The sequence below is a fragment of the Macrotis lagotis genome, chromosome 7, assembly GCF_037893015.1.
Source record: "Macrotis lagotis isolate mMagLag1 chromosome 7, bilby.v1.9.chrom.fasta, whole genome shotgun sequence".
Lineage (NCBI taxonomy): Eukaryota > Metazoa > Chordata > Mammalia > Peramelemorphia > Peramelidae > Macrotis > Macrotis lagotis.
Window position 1 is genome coordinate 4,493,270 of NC_133664.1, and position 25,000 is coordinate 4,518,269.

The window sequence follows — 25,000 nt, forward strand, 5'->3', positions numbered from 1 at the left end:
GAGACATCATTGAGGAGGGGTGGTGAAGTAGGAGGAGCCAACAGGTTCTGAATGAGTTCATAAGTGGTGGACCTGAGACCCCTGAGCTTGTGAAGGGAAAGTCATGTCAACAGTCCTGCATAAACAGTCTTTTATGAGCTCCCTAGGGAGCCATCACTGATATTGCCAGAGATGGAAGTTGTGATATTTCTCCTCATCCAGGAAAAATGATATTAGAGGATCCAAAGAAAATGGCTTATGTAGCATAATGGGTCCTTTAAATCAGATTCAAGTTTAGAATTAGAATGACTTGAGTGCCATATCTATGATTCTTTGAGGATAAAAGGATGTGGGGTGTGTGTGTGGGGGGAGACAGTTCTTAGGCATACTGTCTACCTCCCTGTCTTTCTCTGTGCTCTGCAAAGTCTGACAGTCTAGCCTGTTTCACTGCATACCAGATAAAGTTTTATTTTTTCAGAAGCACAGAGGAATAGTCATCATAGTCTCTAGTAAGTGGAAAGGGGATTGGGGCATCATCTTGGGAAGGTACTGGTCGAAACAACAAAGTAAAAATATAAAGAAATCTCAAAAGAACCTAGTTCTAATTTCTCTTGTTCAAAACAAAAGAATCAACAAGAATGAAGCCCGTCCAACGTGGGGAATATCAATTATTAATAATGTTTGTCCTTCATTCTCAAGAAGACCACAACATCAGGGAGATGATGTCATGACAAGCACATGAAATGGCTTTGAGTGAGGGGGAAGAGGGACTGTACTAAGTCCCTAGCCTCACTTTCTCAGGGCCATCTGGGTCCAGTGACCAGATATGGATCAAGATGACTGGAGAAAGCCCTGGAGAGAGGTGAAGTGACTTACCCAAGGTCACACAGCTAGTAAATGTCAAATGCCTGAGGTGGAATTTGAACTCCCAATTCCAAGGCCAGTGCTCACTGTGCAACCTAGCTGTCCCACATAAATTATTACTTAGCGCCAGAGTGCCAGGCAAGCATCCTTGATTATGAGCTCTAGGATTCCTGGGGCAAGATCTTGTAACTTAAGTTTCTTCTATTCCCTCTCCCTAGCCTTTCATGTCCTTCATAAGGCAGAAGAATTCCCAATTAGGCCATGAGGACATACTATAATGAACACTTTCCAACATTCAGAGGGATATGAGCCTTTCAGGACTTGAGGGGGATTGGGGCATTTGGTGTGTAAGAACTATGTCCCATTAGTGGTCCAGGTTCAGTTTGGTCATCTATGGCCCAATATCATCCAAACAGTAGGAATCTAGGAATGTGAAGGGCATGGATGACCAGGATTTCTTCTTCCAATTCAGAAGAAGCTGCCTCAGGTGAACCAGACTTGCCCTCCTCCTAAATCATGAGTGAGCTGGGTGTATCCCTTTCAAAGAATCTCCAACTTCACCAATGTTTATACTGCTATTCTGTAGTCCAAGTTAGCAATCTAGATTTCACTGGTGCTGGTGTCTGACAGGAAGCTCAACCACTGTAGCAGAATTCTTCAGCCACAAGTACCACCCCCAGAACCCCCCAAATTATCTTGTGTATATTTTGAATATAGCTACATGTCATATGTGTGATTGTGCATACATCTAGGTTTGTGCATATTATATAAATAAACATATATGTATATGGATATATAGTCTACATTCTTAGAATCCAAACTCCTTGAGGACAAGTGCTATTCCACTTTTGTCTTTGTTAGATTGAATAGAATCATTCATCTTCAACATACTTCCATATGTCAGAGAAAAATGAAAACTCAGAGGGACCATAGAGATCATCCAATCTATCTGAGGAAACCTAGGGCTGGAGAAGCTAAGTGACTTGGTCCCAATCACATAAAAAGCAAGGGAATGTCAGCGATACAATGAAAAGAATGTTAATTTTGAGTCAGGAATACTTTGGTTAAAATCCTGATGCTGACTAGCTGTGATGATGAAGAAGTCATATAACCTCCCTGAGTCACCTTTCTTCCTATCTATAAAATTACATGCCTTAGTAGCTCCCTAACAGACATTTTGGGAGGACCAAAGGAGATGATATGGATACAGTTCTTTGTAGAGCTAAAGTCCAATATGCATGTCAGCTACTGGTGTAGGGTTGAGACTAGAGCCTTCTACCTTCCAAAAATCCACTGAAAAAGAGCTGCTGCTCACATCTTGTTATCCGCTATCTGAAAACAGAATTATTTCCTAGTTACTTCCATCTCAAGATAGTGGAGTTCAATGGAGTATACCTAGAATTATTAGTTAGCAGAGACCTAGAACAGGGGTCTGGTTATGTTTCTCAGATGTGAGATGATCCTGGGCTAGTTGACTCCTCTCTCTGAACTTCATTTCTCCTCCTGGGTAATATGGATGACAATATTGACACCTCTTCCCTCATGGGATGGCTATAGGGGAAGTATCAGACTCCAGAATTACTATCATTAATGCCCTTGTTCTCTTAAGCAGTTTTTGGCATCAAGTGGGCATGTAGAAGATGGAGAGATTCATAATTAAGAACAAATATCCACCCATTTTTCTCTCTCCAGCATGTTAACTGGTAAAATAATCAGGTCTCTAGAGAACTCCAGATTTTTGGAAGTAGACATTGTTCCCCTGCTGAATAGAAAGACTACAATTTCTGGCCATTTACTTACGTAGCACAGGGTACCAACCCATCTCCTTGGGTCAGGCAAGGTTCGATCTCCTCCAGGGCAGGGCAGTCTTGATCACTGGCAATAGGAAACTGTTTGATGGTCCGTGTGCGGACACGATTCCCTTTAGGAGATGATACATCATAGCAGGTCTTGGAGCATGGGCTCCATTCAGACCACTCAGACACCTGACACTCCTTGGTGAGCACACAGGACTGGAAGGTGACAGGCAGCTTGTCTTGTTGGCAAAGGCTGGAAGAGAACATGAAGTGTTGTCAAAAACCGCAAACAAATGTGGATGGTCACTCCTGAGTGTAAACACATATCCCATGGCTATGAATTGATATCATCCCTTGCCTCACTGAGAATAATCCTAATCTTTGTGATCCACCCTAGCGCAGGAGGGTAATAACTGTTCCCTGACAGAGACAGCGGTGCTAAGGGCCCATGTTGACATGTGCTCTCCCACTTTCTGGGCCAAGTTAACATGGAAAAGGCTAGGCTAATCAGGGCAGCTGGTGACCATGGCAGTGCTTTTCCAACTGACTAAGTTGGCCACCCACAGAAGAAGAGAGAGCATGCAATTTGCAGCTATTACGTCTGTCTGATCCTCTTTCAGATATGTGGGGATTGGTCTTTAGAATCATTTACTTGAGACTGCAGTCTTAGAAAGAGGAATATTTAAAAAAACAACAGTCCATAAGGAAGCCAAAGAGAAAAGAGAATGGGGAAAAGGATTAATTTACAAAAGATTTATGCCAGCTCTTATTGTAGAGGCAAAGAACAAAAAATGAAAGCAGCACAGCTAACTGGAGAATGACTAAGCATGAATGCAATGAAGTAAGAGCATGGCATCATAACCGATGCAAGAGACAATCTCAAAGAAATGTAGAGACATTTGTAGTGGTTGGTGAAAAGTGAAATGAAAACAGGCGGCTAGATGGACCAGTAACTAGAGTGCTGAACCTGTAGTTAATAAGACCTGAGTTCAAATCCAGCCTCACTGGCTCCATGAACTTGGGAATTTGGCTTCAAGATGTCTGCATCAGTGCTTTGCAAAACTTCAGGTGCTCCCTGTATTTTTATTACAAACTTTAGTTGGAGAGAATCAATGATAATACATGCTACACATCTCCTGATGGAAAAGTGGTGGATAATATGGAACATTTTGGACATGGTCAATATGGGGAATTAATTTTTCTTGACTATGTATATTTTTATAAGATTTTCTTTTGCTTTTCTCCAGTGGGGAAGGGGTGGGAGGAAAAATATTTTATATTTAAAAAAAATTAATTTACAAATGGTTCAACCTCCACAGGAGCTGGGCTCTATTTCAACTAAGCTATTATTATTAATAGTGAGAGAGGCACAAAACAAAATCATGATTGCTGATCTGCAGGTTTATGATATTCATAAAGATGGAATGATTCCAAGAGTCTAGACAAATTAGAGGTGCAATGAGAGATACTGCAATCCATATTTGCATATAGTTTGCCAACAATAGGATGACATCAGCCTTAGTTGGACAGCTTCTACCCTGTTAAATTCTTCATCTCCAAGTCTGTCATCAAACTGTTATTCCTATTTCCCTTTGTAAAGCTTCTTTCCCTAATATTTTGGAACCAAATTAGCTCAGAATTTATTTTATGCTCTACAACCTTGAGTTATATTATCTGGCTACTGGACAAGGTCAAGGTCATGGCCATAACCATGTGAGCGGTGGGCAGTGTGCTAGAGTGAATGTTAGACTTGAATCAGGAGATCTCAGCTTGAATCTTGTCTCAATTGCTTCCTGGATGGATCACCACTTACAAATCACTTAGCTACTCTGACCTTAAGCTTCTTCCAAGCATCTGTAAAATAAGTGCCAGCACTCCAGGACTACCAACCTCAAAGAGTTCTAGAATATTATTAGGCTATAAATGCTATAGAAAGTTATTAGGAATTTGCAGCCTAGGTCATTGTAGTCTTTCACTGCTGCTGATTTCCTTCCAGTTGGGCATACTAGAAAATACATAGTTGGGGATGGAGGAAGAATAGTTGCCCCCTCCTCCCATCTCCTCCATCCTTCAAAAACCAGTTAGAATTTCAACTTGATGCATTCGTCCTTCTGAACAGCAGAGCACATTCATTTCTGATGGAAGGGGCTTCAGGTGTGTAATATAGCCCAAACAAGGACAATTTAAGTCTATATTGTAGATACACATATGTCTGTATATATATTTATATTATATACGCATATTTTAAAAGTTTATATTTATTTCAACTGGGCTTTTAAAATGTCTATGTCTACTGGATTCTGTTTAAATTATAAAATTTCCATCAGAAATTTCATCTCGATGTTCCATAGACATCTCAAACTCCACATGCTCCACATTAGAACTAGGTTTCCTCCAAAACCCATCCTTTCTCTAAACTTTGCCATTGCTGGTGATGACATCTAAGTTGAAACCTTTGAGCTTTCCTTAATTTGCTCCTCTTTTTCAACTCCCAGATGCAATGACTTATAAAATCTTGATAATCCTACCTTCAGAACCATCACTCATATTCATCACCTACACCTTGTTCATCTAGCCTCTGAATTGCTTCAGGCCCTCATCCTCTTTTGGCTGGATTATTTCAATAGTTTCCTACTCCCCATATTTCCCCTTTTCACAGCATTCTCCAATCGGCTGCTGAATTGATATTCCTTAAACACAGATCTGACTCCATGTCAACAACCTGCTCACAATTTTTTAGAGGATCATTCTTTCCTCTTGAATAAAATGCAAACTCCTCAGCCTGGCATGGGCAGTCATTGGCAATCTGCTTCCTGTCTCTTTTCCCAGACTTATGTCATGTGACTGCTTTTCATATATACAGACACACATGATTAGACATCTATCCATAGACACATGAATGCTCTCCCACATACATACACACAAGAGCATACTTGTAAGCTCTTTTCACTACCCACACACCAGGCACAGTCTTTATATCTATTATTTCATCTTCCCACAATGTGCCATTGTCCCTATGTTCTTCTTGACATGAAATACTCTCCTGGGTCACTCCACCCTTGTTGAAATTCTGGCCTCCATCAATACGCATTTCAGATGCTGCTTCCTCCAGGAGGCCTTTCTGGATTCTTCCCCAACTAGAATTGGTTTTGCAATGACTTCAACTACACTTTGAATTGCCTTGTGTCAGCACATGTGTCTTCCCAAGAGGATCCATGATTCTATTTTTTGCTGTTTTTATTTCCCTAGTGCCCAGCATATTTGATGCTTCATTTTTGCTTGGTGAATGAAGAGATTTTTAAATCTATTTTATTTCTACCTAATAGTTACTTGATCTTGGGTATCACATGGAACTCTGTATCTCCATTCTTCTACTTGTAAATGTGCACATAGCATCTCTGAGAGTGCCTCTATTTTTAATAATCCATGAACTATATTTTTGAAATGATCTCTATAGAGCCTAGGAGTGTGAACATATAGATATAAAAATGATTTTTTATTAGAAAACAGAAATATCACTCATTAGGTCAAGTAAGTTGAGAGGTGTCATGGGATCATTCAACTCAATGTTCTACTCTGGGAGCAACAGAAGGCTCCATAATCTACCTCTTAGACACCCTGGGGCACCCCTAGCATCATGTGGCATTCCCTCCATGTCACCAGATAGGGTCTACAGAGAAATCAAGGGCACGTGCTGAGTAGGTATTAATGCCATCTCGTTGAAGGTATGTGGACTGCTCTGAATATTTTCTTTTCATTATTCTTCCTGGATAAGCTTGACCTCCTTTCTCTTCACTCAAAGATTAATTTTTGGGTTAAACAAGATTTGGATTTGCCCAAGATGATGCTTTGAGAATTAAGTTGACACAGACCAATATTGGTTCTTTGAGAAGTTATGTCATGATGGGGATGGCTCCCCATTACTCAACTCACATTTGTGGAGGTGGATCCAACTCTAGCCCAGAAAATGAAAACATTGTGACAGTTCCAACTGGGAAGAAGAAATAAGCTGAGGTTTTCCAAGAAGGGTTTTAAAGCCCCCAAACCCCCTCTTAATGGACAGGGAAGAGTAGAATATGAAGAAAAAGATTTAGATCAAAGTCATCTTTATTTAGAGAAACAGGTAGATTGTTGACATTTGAGTCAGGGAAATTTTGCTCAACATTTGTTAACTGTGAGATTCTGGAAGAGTTATATCACCTCTGTGAGCCTCAGTTTCCTCTTTTGTAAAAGAGGTATATCAATACTCCAATATCCTCTGCCCACCCTTTGTGTGACTCAAGTGAAATGATACACAGAAAATGCTTTGCAAAATTTAAAACATAATGGAAACCTGACCTCTAATTGCTTGATGTTTCTTCATAGGGAACATACACAGGTCTCTTGGGGAGGTATTTTCCAACCTCTATCATTTAGATCTATAAATTCCCATTAAAATCACTATCCCTTAAGAAATATTTTTAATTGAATTATGTGGATTGAATGAAACCAAAAAAAACCCCAAACATTTGTTCTGTGAAATTAGGGTTGTTGACTCACATCATATTTAAAAATATTAGGAGAGTTGGCATGTTTAGTGGAATAAAGTGTAACACTTCTATAAAGTAAATGAACACTCTTTGTGGGATAGCAGCAGCAATGTTTTCAGATCTCTGGTTTGTATGAAAAAGACACTTTTATAAATACTCATTTCCTCTGGCTGTGCAAAGTACTCTGCTTGCTAATAGTCACCAGTACAATGGCCAGTGAAACTGGTAGTTTTTCTGTTCCACAGAGAAAGATTCCACTCAGATCCTGGTCAGCAAGAAGACAGATTTCCATTGTTGATCCCCAGAGGAGCAGGTATTTAAAGAGGATGAAGGCCATATCACAACAGCTCTGTTACAGTTATGAGAAGGACCACTCAAATGTGCAAAGAGGACAGGGTTCTGGGGCTGATGAACTCAATTGTCCCTTCAAGGTCTGACATTTTGTCATAGTGAAATCCTAGATAAGACAAGAGGCTACATGGAAAGTGTCTTTGTCATAGCCCTTCAAGGGGGAACTTCTGAGTTCTAGTGATTCTTTCATAGAAAGATGAAAGGAGGCAATTGTTTTGGTTAATGGGTCTTGTTTGATGGAACCATGATCTCCTTGACATGGTCCATTTGCCAGAGGGAGGGGGTCTTGGTGACTCTGGTAAGGCACTAAGTAATGGTGGGTCAGAGAGGCTGTTGGGGAGTGGATGAAGGGCTAACTTTAGAGCTGGGAAGGGCCACCTCACTTACCCTGGGTCTTGATACACCTCAACTGTATATCCCTGTGTTAAAGTCATAGCCTCTTGAGGACCCAGAGGAACCTGAGAGACTCTAAGTTGGAGATCAATTGCTGATCTATATCAGTGCAAGGAGCTTCACACCAGAGTCCCCTTTATCAAAGAAATGACAAGTTAGGACAACTCTACATGAAAATAAAAAAAATTAAATTAAAAAAGTCTTTTTAGTTCAGAATGAGATCTATATGCACAGAGATCCTATGACATCTCTAGTTAAGGGCTTCTAGATGATGGCGCTGGAAGGGACCTTCACAATTATTGAGACCAACTATAGGAGGAATCTGAGGTCTAAAGAGGGAAAGAGATTTGTCTGAGTTTACCCAGGTAACAAGTGACAGAATTGGGATTTGAATTCAATTTGTGGCCATACAGTCTTAGAAATTACACTATGGATGAATATCTCCAAATGGGTCTTGGAAGAGACTCACATTAGCTCCAGTGGAATATAGTTAAGATGCTAACTGGGGAGTCAGGACATCTGGGTTTTATCCCTGGTTGTACTGTCAATTGCCTGTGTGACCTTGGCAAAATCCCTTTCCTTCTCTAGGCTTCACTTGCCTTATTGGTGAAATGAAGATGTTGAATCTCATGTTCTCCAGCTCTAAAAGTGAAAATGACTAAGCAGCCATGACTTCAACTTCAAACTCATCCTTGACCATAGAACTTTTTCTTGGTCACAGCCTGAATTTCACCTAAAGAAACTCACTGGTTACTCTAGTCATGGAGATCTAAGAACCTCTGACTTCCCTATGCTTAAAGTTTCTTCTCAGTTTGCTTCTGTGATGTCAGCAAGTTAGTGCTTAACATGCTTATGGATTCACATGCATCCCTAAATCATTTCTTTCCTAAAGATAGACCTCACCCCCTCCCCAATATATAAACATACATTGAGATCCAAGAATCTTTTGAAAAGCTGCCAGGAGAACTTGCCAAACCTTGCCACCTGACAGCTGGAGGGATCATGAGCTGCTGATTATTGCCAAGGGCTTTGGCTCTGCCCAATAGCCCTGGTGTGAGAGTAGCTGGAACCCTAACCCCATCCTTGCCAATGGGATGAACTGCAATAACCAGCTGTGCTCTTTGAAAGAGGCTTGTACCCAGATGATTAGTCCATTAGTTATGCAAGAAAGCAACACTCACCCATTTCATGCCTCAATAAGGGGAAGATCATGGAGATATTTAGTAGCACAATTTCCCCAAATCTCCCCTAGCAAGAAAAACAGAGGTGGCTTGAGAATGAGAAGGGATGAAAAACAACTTCATGTTAGTGGAATAGAGTGGCTGAGTCAGAAGCTCAGAGTTCAAATCCCTCTCTTCCATGTCTAGGCTGGGTAAAATATATAACCTCTTTAAGCCTCAAGTTCTTCCTATATAAAATAAGATTGTTTATTCCTATATAAAAATAAGACCATAAGATGGTCAGCTCAGGGACCTTGAGAGCTAAAATGTCTTATCTAGGGTAAAATGCAGGATTTAAACCCAATTCTTCCTGACTGTAAAGTTAGGTCTCTATCCACTATGATGCGTTGCCTCCCATAAGACTTCTGTTAGGATTCAGCTTTCTTTCAAATCTCTAAATTTGAGGGTGTAGAAGGAACAGAAGTCCAAGGCATCAGAGAATCGTGCAGTAGGCATTAATACACAGAAAATATCTTAGCACATAAAGTGACCAAACCAAAAACACGGGGTCAACAATAGTCAAAGACATCCAAAAACCTTAGGAAACAATCACAAAAATTAAGCAAAGCAGAGATTAAGAATTATATAGTCTTTGTGCTCAAGGCTTGATGGCTCTTTTTTTTTTCTTAACAATGAATTTGAGTCATTACCCTGATCATGTTCATTCTTTGATCCACAGTTCTCTTGTCTGTAGGCTTTCTCCCCTACCACAGAGCTGCTGTTTCTTACTGGTTTCAATGGTGCCCTTCACGTGATGATGCCTTAAAAAGACTATGCCTCCCCCTATAATCTATTTTCAGCATCTGAGGACCAGATTACTAAAGGTTAGTAGGTCCTTTCCCTGTATCTGTCCTACCAGCCTGTCAAGTATAGTTTGTCCAGAACAATTCATGTTCTTCATTTATTCTTCAGATACCATGTGGCAGCTCACAGCAGGACCAGCTTCCTTTGTTCTTGCCTGCTTCATTCTCCTTTCCCAAATCACCCTGGTCTTCTCAGCTGGAGCATACAATTCTGTCTCTAGCTTTGGACCAGATCTCAGAATCTGATCATTTAATCTCAGGTCCTCATTTTACAGATTGAAGCCCAGGGAAGGAAATTGAAGCTCAAAGAATTGAAGTAACTTGCCAAAGATAATTCAGGTAAAGAGTGTCAATGGTGGGATTTGAGTCCACTTCTTACTCCAGAGACATTCCTCTGCCTCCCTTTCCTTTCTCTCTTCTCACTACTTCCATGATGTTCTCTTTCACCAGTTTGCCTTCAGGTCCTATTGATACCTTCTTGGAAAGGACCCTAAGATTCACCCATTCTTCACTGCTACTGGTATTTGTATTCCTGCCTGATCATAGAAGACCAATGAAAACCAAAGACTCCCAGGATCTTTGGGAAGAGATCTACAAGCTTAGTAGGATTACAGTAAAGAAAGATCCCTTCTATGTTGCCTTAGAAATCCAGCTTTTTCTCCAAGTCTTCCAGGAAGGGGAAACACCCCTGACCTGCATAGTCAGCCTGCTGCACTATGGGATAGCTTTAAGTGTTTAGAAGTTTGTCTATAGACCAAACCTGATCTGCTTCTCCACAACTTATACCCAGGCTTCTCAGTCTTCCCTGTGGGGCTATTATCTGTGAATGACAGATGGCTCTGTCAATATTAGGAGGTAGCTCTCATGTCTTTCTCAGTGAGTTAGAACATCCCCAATTGCTTCAAGTGACCTTTTTAGGGTCTAGTCTCCAGGCCATTCCCTCCTCATTCTGACTGTGTGCCTCTAGACACTCTCCAACTCCTTAATGCTCTGCCTACTTTGGGACCCCAGAACTGAACCCATCTGTCATAAAAGGTCTACCATGGAAGAGACTTCTAGGATATGCTACCTCTTCTAAAGAAGACTAAGGCATAAGGGATAGTTTAGGCAAGGATCTGTTAGCTCATATTAACCTTGGGAAGGTGACACTGGTGACTCAGTACAGCACCTCCTCACTCAGATCCAATTCATGTGCATGTTATAGGATCACTTCCCTTAAGTCCTAGTCTTCTTTGAGAACAAAGGACAAGCATTCTCATTCTCATCATCATCCATTGAGAGATGATTCCTTTACTGAACAAGAACCAGATCAGTATTTGAAAGGATTTTTTGGGGGGGGTATCTGTACTGTGACCTGTGATTGCTCTTAGTGCATATGTGGGGTCTAGTCTATGACTCGGGATACCTGTTGGGTATCTCTCTAAAGTGGCCTGTTGATTGTTCCCTGCATACTTCCATCCATCTTGACCTCCAAATCTTTGTGTTCACTGTCTCTCAGATCACACTACTTTCTCCCCCCTTCCCCCTCAGAAAATCCCTAACTTTCTTGGAAACACAACTCAGGTATTACCTTCTACATAAGCACTTACTTACCCCACTTTTCCTCTTGAAAATATTTTGATTTCCCACATCTATTAAAATCTCTTTATCTCTGTATATGCCATCTCCTTTTAAAAGACTGGAAGGACCTGGAGGGCAGGGACTTAGTGATCCCCATAACTACAGATGCAAACAATGAGCAGTTTTGGTGTAAGGTAGATACTAAATGCACCAAAGAATGGCCAGGCTGTTAGGAGAGCTGGAAACTCTCTAGGGGATGGAGCAGGACTGAGCAGAGTTTTTCTCTGTTCTGTCTCCAAATTCAACTCTGAATGACATAATGAAGTTAATGATTGAAGAAAGGATCATTCAGTTTACTATAATGTCACATTCTGAAATGCTTCAAAATTTCAGGGAAGAACAAAGAAAAATCTGAAAAGGGAAAAAAATCAACATATTTAGACACAAGGAGATCAAAAGCAAGAAGGAAAGCCATTAATACTTGTAGAGAGTCCCACAAAGATGTTTGCATAAAGTAATGAGAGAGTGGTGACATTCAGCCTGCTGCTAATCTCATCTCTCCTCCCCCGGTCCATGTTTGAGAGCTGCCAGACTAGAAATTGCTCTGAAGTTAAGAGACTTCATTTATGGGATTACATTATTACATGGAAGGGCCTGAAACATAAGAAAATGAATGAGAGATAGAAATTAAATTCACCTCTTTACATACCAATTTAACTGTAGGAAGAGAGACTCTGGAAATGGGGCCTGAATTAACTAGTTTCAAGTTGAAATCTTCCATATTGGGTGGTTATGAAAATCTGGGCAAAATAATTCAATTTTTCCAGAAGAGGCCATGTTCTTTTATTTTGAATACAAGTCTCCTTCAATTGGTGAAGGACTTATCTAATCAACATTCAAAGTAGAATAGCAGAGGTAAACACATATGCTATAGAGACATGTATATTTACATCCCTTTCTCTCCCTTTTTGTCTCTCCCTCAATCCTTCTTCTTCCTCCTTGTCTTGCTTACATAATCTGCCACACTCAACTCAATTAGTATTGAAGAGGCAAGGGAAAGGAAGGAAAGAAAAATCAATGTCCCTGCCATCTTTGTAAATCTGTGTCCAGCTATTCTTTGGTAAAAATGTCAACAAACTAAGATAATAACTTATAATTGAATATGCTACACATTCTATGCTGTTAATAATAGTCTTTATCACAGTATATTCAATTTAACATCGATGAATAGACATGTATTTAGCCACATCTTACTATTAATATCCTGTTAGAGGAATTACTGAATATTAAGTGCTTAAAAGATCATTAATATTAATGATAAGTCGGTCATTAATATTAATGTCCAGCCTTATTATTGATTCAATGGTTTGTTAGGCATGAAACCTCATTATTGTTTCTTTAGCGGAGCCATATAATTATGCATATTTTATTTATATACATTCATTTTGATGATCATTAATTCAATAGGCTTTAAATGTTTAGGAGAGAAGTATTTAACAGTAAAATTGGTGTTTATATACACAGAAGGTATTTAATAAAATGCTCTTTGGACAGAAATACAGAGATACATTGATATTCATTTGCTCTTTGAGCAGAACTAGAAGAGCTATTGGAAAGAATTGGGACACATGTCTGGAGGGGGACAGAGAATCACAAGGATGGAAGATTCAATTTTCATTTCTTTTATAGGAACAAGGCCATAAGACAGGATTATGCTGTTTACACTTTCCAGATGAAGAAAGTTCCTCTGTCAGAGTAGGCTGGCAGAGCACTGAGAGATTCAATGATTTAGTTAATATGTAAAAATATCTAAAAAAGTGAAGTCTTGAATCCAGAGCTTCATGGCACTGAGGACATCACTCTTTTATGCACCACTCTTCTTCTTGCTTTCATTTCAAATGGTTAGTTTAATGGACACAAGGATTATGATGTTTCTCAAGTGCACATAGGTCTCTGCATATGGGAAGTATTTAATAAATGATTATTGAATTGAATTATAGAACCACAAAATCAGAAGAAAACTGAGAGGTCTTCTGATACAATGTGGTCCAGGAACAAGAATCCTTTCTACAACTGATCAGGTGATCACACAGAAGACTTTCCTCAAGGATGTCCTGTGGTGAGGAACATTCTTCATCATTTGGACAGTGCTAATTGTTCCTAAGTGTGTGCTTCAGCATTCCTCCATCTGCCCTCTTCCTTTACCTGCTGCTCCTAGCTCTTTATGCAGAAGTGAATCAGAACCAACCTCATTCTCTTCCCCTAACTGTTCCTTTGTTCTCTTAAAGACAAGAATTCTGTCTCTCCTTAGCCCTTTATTTTCCTCCAGGCTAAATACCCTCAATTTCTTCCACTGTTCTTTGTATGGTATAATCTCTAGTTTCCTCACTTTACTTCACTAACTTCTCACTCCTCTCTTTCCATGTCCCTGTCTTCCATATGGTCTCCCTGTGGTCCATCTCCTTTCTAAAATGGTATGTCAGGAACGGAGCACAGTTCTGCTGATGTGATCTGGCCAGGCTCTGGCTTAAGATCACGTGAGATTTTGGCCTGCAGGTAAGATTCCACAGGATGCTCAATGATCCTCCTAATTAGTTACATATAGCACAGGGGTCAGGCCCTAGACTCCCTGGGGTTTTATTAAGCCCTTGTACTATTATTCCACATACTTAGTTTGCATGTGCTTGGTAAGGAGGTTAGCCTTGCCCAAAGGACAACCTTAGAATGATAACCCATGATGAGAAAGCAGCGGAGGAAATTCCAGTCAGCAGAAGATACACTGCTCAGGATGTGGGGAATCCTGAAGGCTAGTCCTGGGTCTGATCACCGCAGAAATGTGACATGATCTTGGTACCTCAGCATCTTCATCTGCTAAAATGGGACAACAGTACTCATTCTTTGCTAATTTATAGAGATGGAAAGTGTCAGATTATCATGGTATCTTGGAATATTAGAGCTAGAAGTCAGTGGAGAGGAAACAAGGTAATTTTAAAAAAGGATAGAAAGGTATATAGCAGAGTAGACCCAGGCTCTTCTCTTTGACACATAGCGTCTATATGACCCTAGCCAAGTCACTTCATCATTCAATGACACTAACAATTCATCAAGTATTATTAAGAACTCATAACCTGTCAGGGTCTGTGCTCGATAAAAGGACAGAAAAGGAAAGGAAAAAAATAGCCCTTCCGAGATTCTAAGTTGGAAAGCAGGTGATGCTAAAAATGAAATATGAAGCTGTGGTATTTAAACGGGAATTTAATTTCAATTTCTCATTCATTTTCTTATGTTTCAGGCCCTTCTATGTAACGATGCAATCCTATAATTCACATGTATAAAATAAAAGATAGACAGCTCCAGAGACAGAGAGTGACATCAAAAGGCAGTGAGTAGACAGAGACTTTGAGATTTTGGATAATTCACAAATTTAATCTTTTAGAACTGAATGGTAGAAATCTAAAAATCTGAATTTTTTTTTGCAAGGCAATGGGGTTAAGTGACTTGCCCAAGGTCACAAAACTAGGTAACTATCTGAGGTCAAACTTGAACTCAGGTCCTCCTGACTCCGGAGATGGTGCTCTTTTCATTGCACCACCTAGTTGTCCCTGACAGTCCCCATAATTATAATTCATGTCTTTGTTATGCATTTATCGATATGTATGTGTGCATATGTATATTTTTGATGTTCAGTCATTTCAGTTGTTTTTGACTTTGTGATGCCTTTGGGGTTTTCTTGGAAAAGATATTGTAGGTTTTCCCTTCCTTCTCCAGGTCATTTTACAGGTGAAGAAACTGAGGCAGACAAGGGTTACACAGCTAGTAAGGTCCAAGGCCAGATTTGAACTCAGGAAGATGAGTTTTCCTGATTCCAGACGCAGAACCCTATCCATTGAACCACCTACTGCATGTTCAATAGGCAGCAATCCTATCTTCCAGGTAAAGGAACTTCCATAGGTCAAGTGACTGGCCTAGGGTCACATAACTAATAAGTGTATAAGGCTGGATTTGAACCTATATCCTCTTGTCTCCAAATACCATGCTCTCTGCACACTCCATACTGCTTCAGACCCCTTGACGCATGTATCATTATTTATAAATCACGCCCCATTTAAACTCTCTCCAAGTTTTATAAAACACTGACCATCGATCCGTTAAGTGTAATATTAACTTTACCTTTGGTCAGACACTAATTTCTGCTGTAATTATTCAACTGGGATAATGGCGAATGAGAAACCATTGCTTCTTCTAATACTTACTTTTCTTTAAGTAATTCAGATAAGCAATTTAGACTTAATTACAAGTAGCCATTATCAAGAATTTCCTTTTATTTAGCAACTAGGGAAGGAAGCTGTGAACCAGATTTGCAGGCCCAAAGGCCTTAGCACTGTCCGTTAGCCTCAGCAAGGTTTAATGGAGCATGACTGGAAAATTGAAGCTGTTTTTTCCGTTCCTTCTATACACCTTCACAGAATCAGAGGTCATGATGTCTGAAGGAACCTTAGGATCCAGTCAGACCATTCTGGATCTATGGCCAAGAATCCCTTTTGCTTGAAGGTTTCCAGTGATGAGGATTTCTTGAATGAACCCATTCTAATTAAGAATAGATCCTATTATTAGAAAGATTTTCATTCCGTCGAACCCAAATCTATCTGCATCATCTACTACTACTCTTTGTTACATTCTCGAGGGACAAGAGAAGTAGAACCAATCTCTCTTCCACAAGATAGTCCATCAAAGCCTCAAAGGCAGCTGTGCTATTCCCTTGAATCTTCTCTCATTGATGCTAAAAATTCCTGATCCCATCAGCTAGTGTTCAGATGACCCCAATCATGCTAATCATAGGCTTCCGAATACAACTGTTTGTCAGTATTCTCCCTAAAATCACAATGTGCCTCATGCTGAATAAAATAGTTGAGAGGTTTTTGGATCAAAGCCCAGTACAATACGAATCCCACATATCTCTTCATTCATTCGTTCGTTCGTTCATTCATTCATTCACTCATCCAATCACTAATTCATTCATTCAATCACTAATTCATTATTCATTCTTGACTCCTGCCTTTCTTCCCTTAACCTAAAGCCACACTAAATTTCCCAGCTGTCACACCAAATTGAGCTTGTGGTTTGGGCTTTTTCACCAAAAAAAATCTGAGCTACTCTCATTTTCCTTGTCCTACTTTATGTGTTCAGTTTTTGAACTCTGATGTAAGAATTTACATTTATCTCTAATTCATTTCAAGTGAGAAAATATTTGTAAAGTGATCACTGTTCTAGGCAGTAAGCTTGGAAGTGGGATATTCCATTTTGCATTTTTAGGTTCAGTGTGCCATTCTAGTCAGTCCTGCTGAATATAAGCTCCTTGAAGGAGCTACTTACCTTTGATCCTTGAATTCCCAGACCCTTGTCCATATGGGACCATATTCTGATAAATATTTTAAAATGATGATTTTTTTTGGCCAAAAGAGATTGTGAATGACTTAGGATCACTGTTTGGGCTCCTGATAGTCTCAGCTAAAATCTGGATCAAAGCATCAGTCCAGAATGACAATGGCCCAGAATGACAATGGCCCAGCAGGACTCAGGCAACCCATATGACCATCCATACTTCCCAGTAAGGATGGATTTGTCTTACTTGCAGTCCTCAAAATTACTCAGACGTGACTGTTACGGTGTGGTGTAGATGGTGCCAGCCACTACTATGAAACCTTGGATTCAAATCAGCTAGGATTCTGTCTGCCTCCCCCTGTTTAAATTCTGACACTTTTTACTTTTACTGTCTGGCTCTTTCTTGCCATTCCTTCTGGCCAATTTTGTTGAATATACACTCTGTTTTCTTTAACTTTTTTCTTCTGAACTCCAGTCTTTGGATACTCTGCTACAGTCTGAGAGCTTAAGGTTTATTTTTTTTCTTGGTCTTGGTATGCTTTAGATTTCACACAGAAGTCTGTCTGATTTAATCTGTTCTGGATAACAAGGGACAATCTCCAAAGGGAGTTCTGCCTCTTCACCTACTGCCAACATGAATTGTCCACCATAAAAGAAGAACAAAGAAATCAACCTACAGAAACTCTAAATAATGGACAGATCCCTCTACAGATCCTGCCAAGAAATATCTTGGTTTGTATCAAATAAACAAGAAACATTAAGTCAGTAACTGTGTTTGATATGGAGATAGGCAACCCAGTCATGCTGCCTCCACACTCCTACACCCCAAGGATCCATAGGTTTCTTTTGAAGATCAGAATACTCCTTGATTTTGGTCATTCAAAGCATCTATTGAGTCTCATCAAATAAATGAAACAAATTTTGAAATTGTTAGTACAGTAGGAAGAAAATCACAAAGACTGAGATTTTTGCCTACCATAATGGCAATGGGAAGAAACATCTACAGGGATGTTATGGAAACTCTCATGCTTAAAAAAATGTTCATAGCATATTAAAGACAAGGTCTGAGAACTTGAAACCCTATTTTAACAAAAATAAGAGAATTTGGATTTAATCCTTGGTCTTTTTCTTACCTTTAGGAGGCATTTTAATGTGAGAATAATGGTTATTACCCACATAATAATCAAATAATTTTAATATTATAAATGAATACACATGAGCATTTTGTCTTTCCTTTCAGTGTAATATTTTTCTTGAAAGAGATTTCAAGGAACCCTGCCTCAGAAGGCAGAGAAAAGGGGAGATGTTTGGCCACTTTCCCATTCCTTTCAAAGCCTTTTATTGTGAATATGGAATTGGAGGGGCATTTTTCAAAGCTTCCTCTCTTTAGGCCTCAGTTTCTTTACCTGAAAAATACAATCAGGGATTTCAAAGGTCCCTATTGGCTCCATATCATAGGATTCTATTTTCATGGTTATTCTTTCTGACTTTTAAAAATATTTTTTCCAATTAACAAGCACTTATTTTTGATTCCTTCTCTCCTCTCCTTGAAAACAAAGGAAAGTAGAACCATTTTAAGAAATGTATATCATTAAGCAGAACAAATTCCTACATTTGCCTTGTCCAAAATTCTATGTCTCTGTCTACATCTTGAATCTAGCACCTCTTTGTGATTTTGGTCTATGTCCCTGACAGGGAGAGAGGAGTGTCACCCTCTCCTGGGAAAACTCTCCTTCTGTCATTTACTAGCTGATCCAGCCCTAACAAACCACTATTTCTCTCCGGTTTGGTTTCATCACTAGCTGGGGAGTATTTTGTTGCTGTTCAGTGATGTTCAATTTTTTGTGACACTGTGGGTTATACTGTCCATGGAGTTTTCTTTTTTCTTTTCTTTTCTTTTTAGTTTTTTTTTTTTTTTTGCAAGGCAATGGGGTTAAGTGGCTTGCCCAAGGCCACACAGCTAGGTAATTATTAAGTGTCTGAGGCCAGATTTGAACTCAGGTACTCCTGACTCCAGGGCCGGTGCTCTATTCACTGTGCCGCCACCTAGCCCGCCCCTATGGAGTTTTCTTTGCAAAGATACTCGTCGTTTGTTATTTTCTTCCCCAATGGATTAAGACAAACAGAGGTTAAGTGACTTGCCCAGGATCATACAACTAGTACAGTATCTGAGGATGGATTTGAATCCAGGTCTTCCTGATGCTGAATCTTGTGCTCCATCCACTGAACCATCTAGCTGCCCTATAGGAATAATAGTAGCACCTATTTCCCAGCATTGTTATTAATTGAACATAGATATGTATACAATATCTTTTGGCATACATGCAATTTTTATAAAGGAATATGATCATATCCATATATTTGCATATACACAGACTGTTGTTCAGTCAGTTTTTCAGTCATGCCTGGCTCTTTGTGACCCCATTTGAGATTCTTAAATGATTTACAATTTCCTTTTGTAGCTCAATTCACAGATGAGGGAACTGATGATGTGCCCACTGTTAGTGTCTGAGACCAGATTTGAACTTGGAAAGTTCAATTCCTGATTTCAGACCTGGCACTCTCTATCCACTGTACCACCTGGCTGCCCCACATGTGAATATAAATATAAATTCTGTCACACTGCTATTTTTATTATTGTCACCATTGATGTCCTCCTCAGTAAAATCCAGGTAAAAGCACGGTCAGGGCTTACAATTGTGAGCTCTGATCCCTACACAGTTCCATTTGCACAGAACAGATGCTCTCATTGACCTTCCCTCAGCCTGTTCTCCTGCTATATTCAGGAGACTGTTGAGTTCAGTTAGTGAATACACTTTTCAGGATGCACCTAGGTTATATGAAACTGCAGCATTTTCAGAAGCCTCATCGGACCAGAGGCCCAGAAGGGCACAATGCTAGCAGCTGCCCTGTCTCAGTTGATCCTTGAGATTCATAGATCCTGTCTGCCTTCTCAGCAAGGCCCCCTGGCATATCCAGTGAGTCTTAAGGAACCAAGATGGACTTGGCCCACTTGCCAAGGAATGCTTCAATGGTGTGGGGTTAACAAGTCCCTTTCTCATTTCATTCCTCCCCTCTGAATGGAGAAGGTTGGTCCAGGCCAGTGCCAGTCTCCTTCCAGTTCGACATGCCTGGCTCAGTGAAATCCGAAGCCATTCCCCCAAGGGAATGTTGGTAAGTGGGTCTTGGCCATCAGGGTTGCTTTTCAGCACCTTTCTATTGCCTTTTTCATCACTAATCTCCAGGTCCGCTTAAGTCTAAATCCTCGAATACGATTTGTTTCCAGGGCTACACTTTCTGACTTCTTTTTAAATTTTAGCTGGTGGTCATTGTTGATAGTCAGTGACCTGCTGTTCCCATTGATTATGGAGGTTCAACTGTAGCCTCCAGGATTTCTCTGATTCCCCTTCCCCTGGGCCCTCCTTGTTGCCCTGCTCTTGTGATCTCCCATTAGAACAATGGCACATTAAAGAAGTCTAAGATATATTCCATTGAAGGGGAGGAAAAGGCAATCTTGTTAAGTGAAAAGAAAAGGAACTTGAATGATAATTGTACAAGAAGCACCAATGAGAACACCCAGTGTTCCTCTATGCTCCCAGTTCTCATTTGGAATTTCTTCAGAGAGTTGACTTCCCTGCATTTTGGCCTCAGTCTGCTCATTTGGAGGATTACCCTGAAGGGCCCTAGAGTCGGAGCAGACAGATTGAAATCCTGCCATTTCCTTGCCTTTGGCAAGACTTAACTTCACTGGCCTTGACTTTCCTCTTTGTAAAGAGAAGAGAAGAGATTAATGACTTCACAAATCTTTTTTAGTTGGAAACCAATGACCATAGAGTCAATATCATCACCCCACATTTCACAAATGAGGAAATGGAGGCTCTTAGAGCTTATGTGATTTGCCAAAGAGGCAGAATAAGTACTCATGTTCCTCTTCTTTCCCAGGTAGGTTTGACCAAACTACGCTCTCCTCCCCTTCTATAAACTCCAGTGACTCCCTTTTGGCTCCCTGATCAAATAGAAAATTCCATTATTCCTTGTGAGCTCCCACTTTTCCATTCTTCTTCCATTTTACTCTTGGGACCTAGTGCCCCTGACCTTGATCTCCCTTGAATACCAATGCTTCCATCTCCTAACTTGCTGCTTCTTCATTGGCTGCTCCTCATGCCCACAGTTCTCTCCCTTCTCACCTTGGCACCCTGGCTTTCTCTAAGACTCAGTTCAAAGCCCACATTCCACAGAAGGCCTTTCCTAGACCTACCCATGGCTAGCACCTTCCTTCTGAGATGATCATCTGTCATCTACTCTCTGTCTAATATGAACATGGACATGGTTGTTGCATGTAATCATCCCCAAGAGATTCTAAACTCTTGGAGGACATGGATCATGATTTTGTTTATTTTTTTTAAGTCCTCAGCAGTGACTATATTGACTGGTACCAAGAAAGCCCTTAATGGATGCAGGCACCAGATTTCAGCTTTGATGCCAACACCAGTGTCCAAAGAGCTTTTCTGGGAGGGTCTGTGGGCAACAAGAAACTGGTGAAAATGTCCATTTCTGCTCACTCCCAAGAGCCAGCCCCATGGTGCCCTTGCTGTGAGCCGCCCACTAGTTCTCTATGCTTCACAGATGCTCCATTGTTTTCTTACACTGTCCCCATACTCCCTGAGGTCTTGGAACCTCACAGACAAGAAGGGCTTGTCTCAAACCCAAACCAGGCTCCTTTGTTCATATCCAGCCCACAGCTCTACCAGGAAGGGCTGCTTGTCATCCTATCCATGACTACATCTGCTTGAAACCAGGCAACAGTTTTATTTTTCATCCGGGCACAAATAATATAATGTCCAGTTATAGTTTTAGAAAAAGTTCTTGGCCCCCCACCCCCACCCCAGAATCTTTCCATGAACCCCTGGTAGTTTTTCAGTAGCAAATACTATTGCACTTGGCAGCCATTAACTTCCATGTGTTCAGTTATCATCTCTTTTCAAATAATTTCCATATTTCTCTCTCTCTCTCTCTCTCTCTCTCTCTCTCTCTCTCTCTCTCTCTCTCTCTCTCTCTATCTATCTATCTATCGCAGCAAATCTCTTTCCTGAACTCCAGTCTCAGATCACCACCCTTCTTTCAGAGATCTTCACTTGGATGTCCCACAGAAGTTGAAATCAATATGTCTAAAACAGAACTCATCTTTCCTCCCCTTCGTCCATTCCAAATCTTTCCCTGCCCTAAACTTTCCTGTTACTGGTGAGGATGCCACCATCTTCCAAGTTACCCAGACTTAGAGTCTCAACATCACCTTCAACTCCACTCTACATCCAGTCTGTTTTCAAGTCTTACCATTTCTATTATTCCACCATCTATAAGAGACATTCTCTTCTCTTCTCTCACTGACCCAGACCCTACCATGGCAAAGACCTTCATCCCTTTACACCTAAATTATTGTGATCACCAACCTGACTCAAGACTCTCCAGGCTCTAGACCGTCCTTCACTCAGCTGCCAAAGTGGTATCTCTCAAGCCTGGGTCTAACCATGTTCCTTCTCTTCCCTCCTTATCCCACTCCATTCAATAAAGTCCATAGGATCTCTATTTGAAGTGACCTTCATGTTGAAATATAGATTTCTTGACTTGGCTTTTAAATCTTTCCACAGGAGCAGCTAGGTGGCATAGTGGATAGTGTACTGGCCCTGAGTCAGGGAGGACCTGAGCTCAAATCTACCCTTAGACACTTAATATCTACTTAACTATGGGGGCTAGTCACAACCCTATTTCCTTACAAAATAAAAAAATCTCTTCACAGTCTTGTGTCTTCCAACATTTCTAGGTTTCTGACATTTTACTTCCCTCCACATAGTCTACCATTCAGCAACATCAGCCTTGTTGCTATTGCTCACACACAACCTACCATTTCCCAACTCTGTGTCTTTTCAAAGGTTGTCCCTCTTCAGTGAGGGTCCCTTATTCCTAGAATGTCCTTTCTCAGCCCCACCACCAGTGTTCCTTGGAAACTCATCTCAGAGCCCATCTATAGGAGGAGTCTCTCTTACCTATAGTTACAAAGTACCGATGATTGTCCTTCAGTTATTTTGAAGAAGACCACTATGTGAATTGGGTCTGACAGGGATTCTGTGCTAGTCACCACCCTCACTTTCTCAACTGCAGTCACCTGGGTTCAGTGACCAGACAGGAATCAGATTGACTAGAGATGGCCCTGGATATGAGACAATCAGGATCAAGTGACTTGTCCAAAGTCTTCCTGACTTCAGGGCCAGTGCTCTACTCACTTCTAAGATGTGTCATACAAACTTGCCATCGTGTGCAGGTTAGGATATTTTGTCACAATTTCCTAAGTAGAGGGAGATGTTCAGGGGATCCCTTCCTATGGGAGAGTCAGTTGAAAGAACCTGAACAGAAGAGAGGTTCAGTAGAGAGAGTTCTGTGGTTAGTCAGAAGACTTAGTTTTGAATCCCGTTAGTCTTCTTTCACCTGTATGACTTTGACTCAATCATTGTGCCTTGCTCAACCTCAGATTCCTCAAGGGAAATGAAGTTTTTTGGTCAGTTCACAAACATTTAATAATTTCTCTCTGTGTGCTATGTGTGTGCTAGGTGAACTCCAAGGTCCTTTCCAGCTCTTAAACAATGATCCCATGATCCCACCAAGAGAACTAGGAAAAAAAGAAAAGAGGTAAGGGGAGAGGATGAGGAGGAAAGCCCCTTTAGAGAAGGAAAGGATCACTGGCACTGGGATCCTGGGCTGCCTCAGCTCATCTAGGGGGCAAGGGTCTGAGGCAGAGATGAGGAACATGCGTGTGTGTGTGTATGTATGTATGTGATATATGTATGCCTGTGCTATGTGGGTGACTACATGTGTGAGTGTATGTGTATCTGTGTTGCATGTATGCATGTGTGGTACATGTGTGCCCGTGATTGTATTATGTGTATGCACAGAAGTGTGGCATGTGTGTTCATTGTGAATATATGTATGTGTGTATATTTATGTTTAAAGATGTGGAAAAAAGTAGAAAGAGAGAATGCGGGAAAATGAAAAGTAAAAATATGAAAGAACTGGAAAACAATGGAAAATATACACAGATGAAAAATGTCCTAATGCAGTGTTTTAAACTGAATTTTATTCTATGCACTGTAAGACTATACTATTGAGCTAGGCCCAGTACGGATCTCTCATTCCCATATTTCTACTGTACTTGGGATGTGTCGTGGAAGGGACTGGTCAAAGGATTCACCTCTTGTGACCTCCCTGAGATTTTGAGACTGTACCTACTTGGGACACTTCCTGGTTGTCCACCAGAGTCAGGGTCCAGTTTACTCTCTTCATGGGCAAAACATGGATAGGCTATATGACACACCAGGATCTATAAAATATGGCAGGACATGGAGGACAATGGCCAACACTACTAGCAAAGCAACAATTTAGAAGACATCACTCTATGCCTGCTTTATAGTGCTGGTCCAGAACTATGGTTTCCATCTGCAGAGGTAAAGAGAGGAGGTGGGAGAGAAGAAGGGATGTCGTCTTTATTAAGGGCCTACTATGTGTTAGCTAGCATCCTCACATCAATCCCAGGAGGTAGATTCTATTATTCACCCCATTTTGCAGTTGAGAAAACTGAGAGAGGGGCTGAATAACTTGCCCAGAGTCACAGAGCTAATAAATATATGAAGCAAGATTTGAGTGCTCTGACACCAGAAGCAGTGAAGCAGTGCATTTGCAGAAAGAGAAAGAAAGAGAGAGAGGGAGGGAGGGAGGGAGGGAGGGAGAGAGAGAGAGAGAGAGAGAGAGAGAGAGAGAGAGAGAGAGAGAGAGAGAGAGAGAGAGAGATGGTAGAAATGGGGAGTTGAAGGAATGTAGAAAACATTTGATTTCGATGCTTATTTTGTTTTTGTTTTTGTTTCAAAGTAATGGGGTTAAGTGACTTGCTCAAGGTCATACAACTCGGTAATGATTAAACGTCTAAGGCCAGATTTGGACTCAGGTCCTCCTGACTCCAGGGGCTGGTGTTCTATCCACTGCACCACCTAGCTGCCCCCTCAATGCTATAACAATAAGAATAAGAATAAGAAGAAGAAGAAGAAGAAGAAGTAGTAGTAATAATAATAAATAGT

General features: G+C 40.6%; 1 protein-coding gene across 1 annotated transcript in view; it reads right to left on the reverse strand.

Annotated features, from left to right (window-relative positions):
• Positions 1–25,000, reverse strand: part of THSD7A (thrombospondin type 1 domain containing 7A) — a 323,596-nt gene that overhangs the window by 153,097 nt on the left and 145,499 nt on the right. Inside the window, exon 3 of the mRNA XM_074195394.1 lies at positions 2,644–2,892. Within this exon, the coding sequence (XP_074051495.1) occupies positions 2,644–2,892 (249 nt within the window). The remainder of the gene's footprint in view (positions 1–2,643; positions 2,893–25,000) is intronic.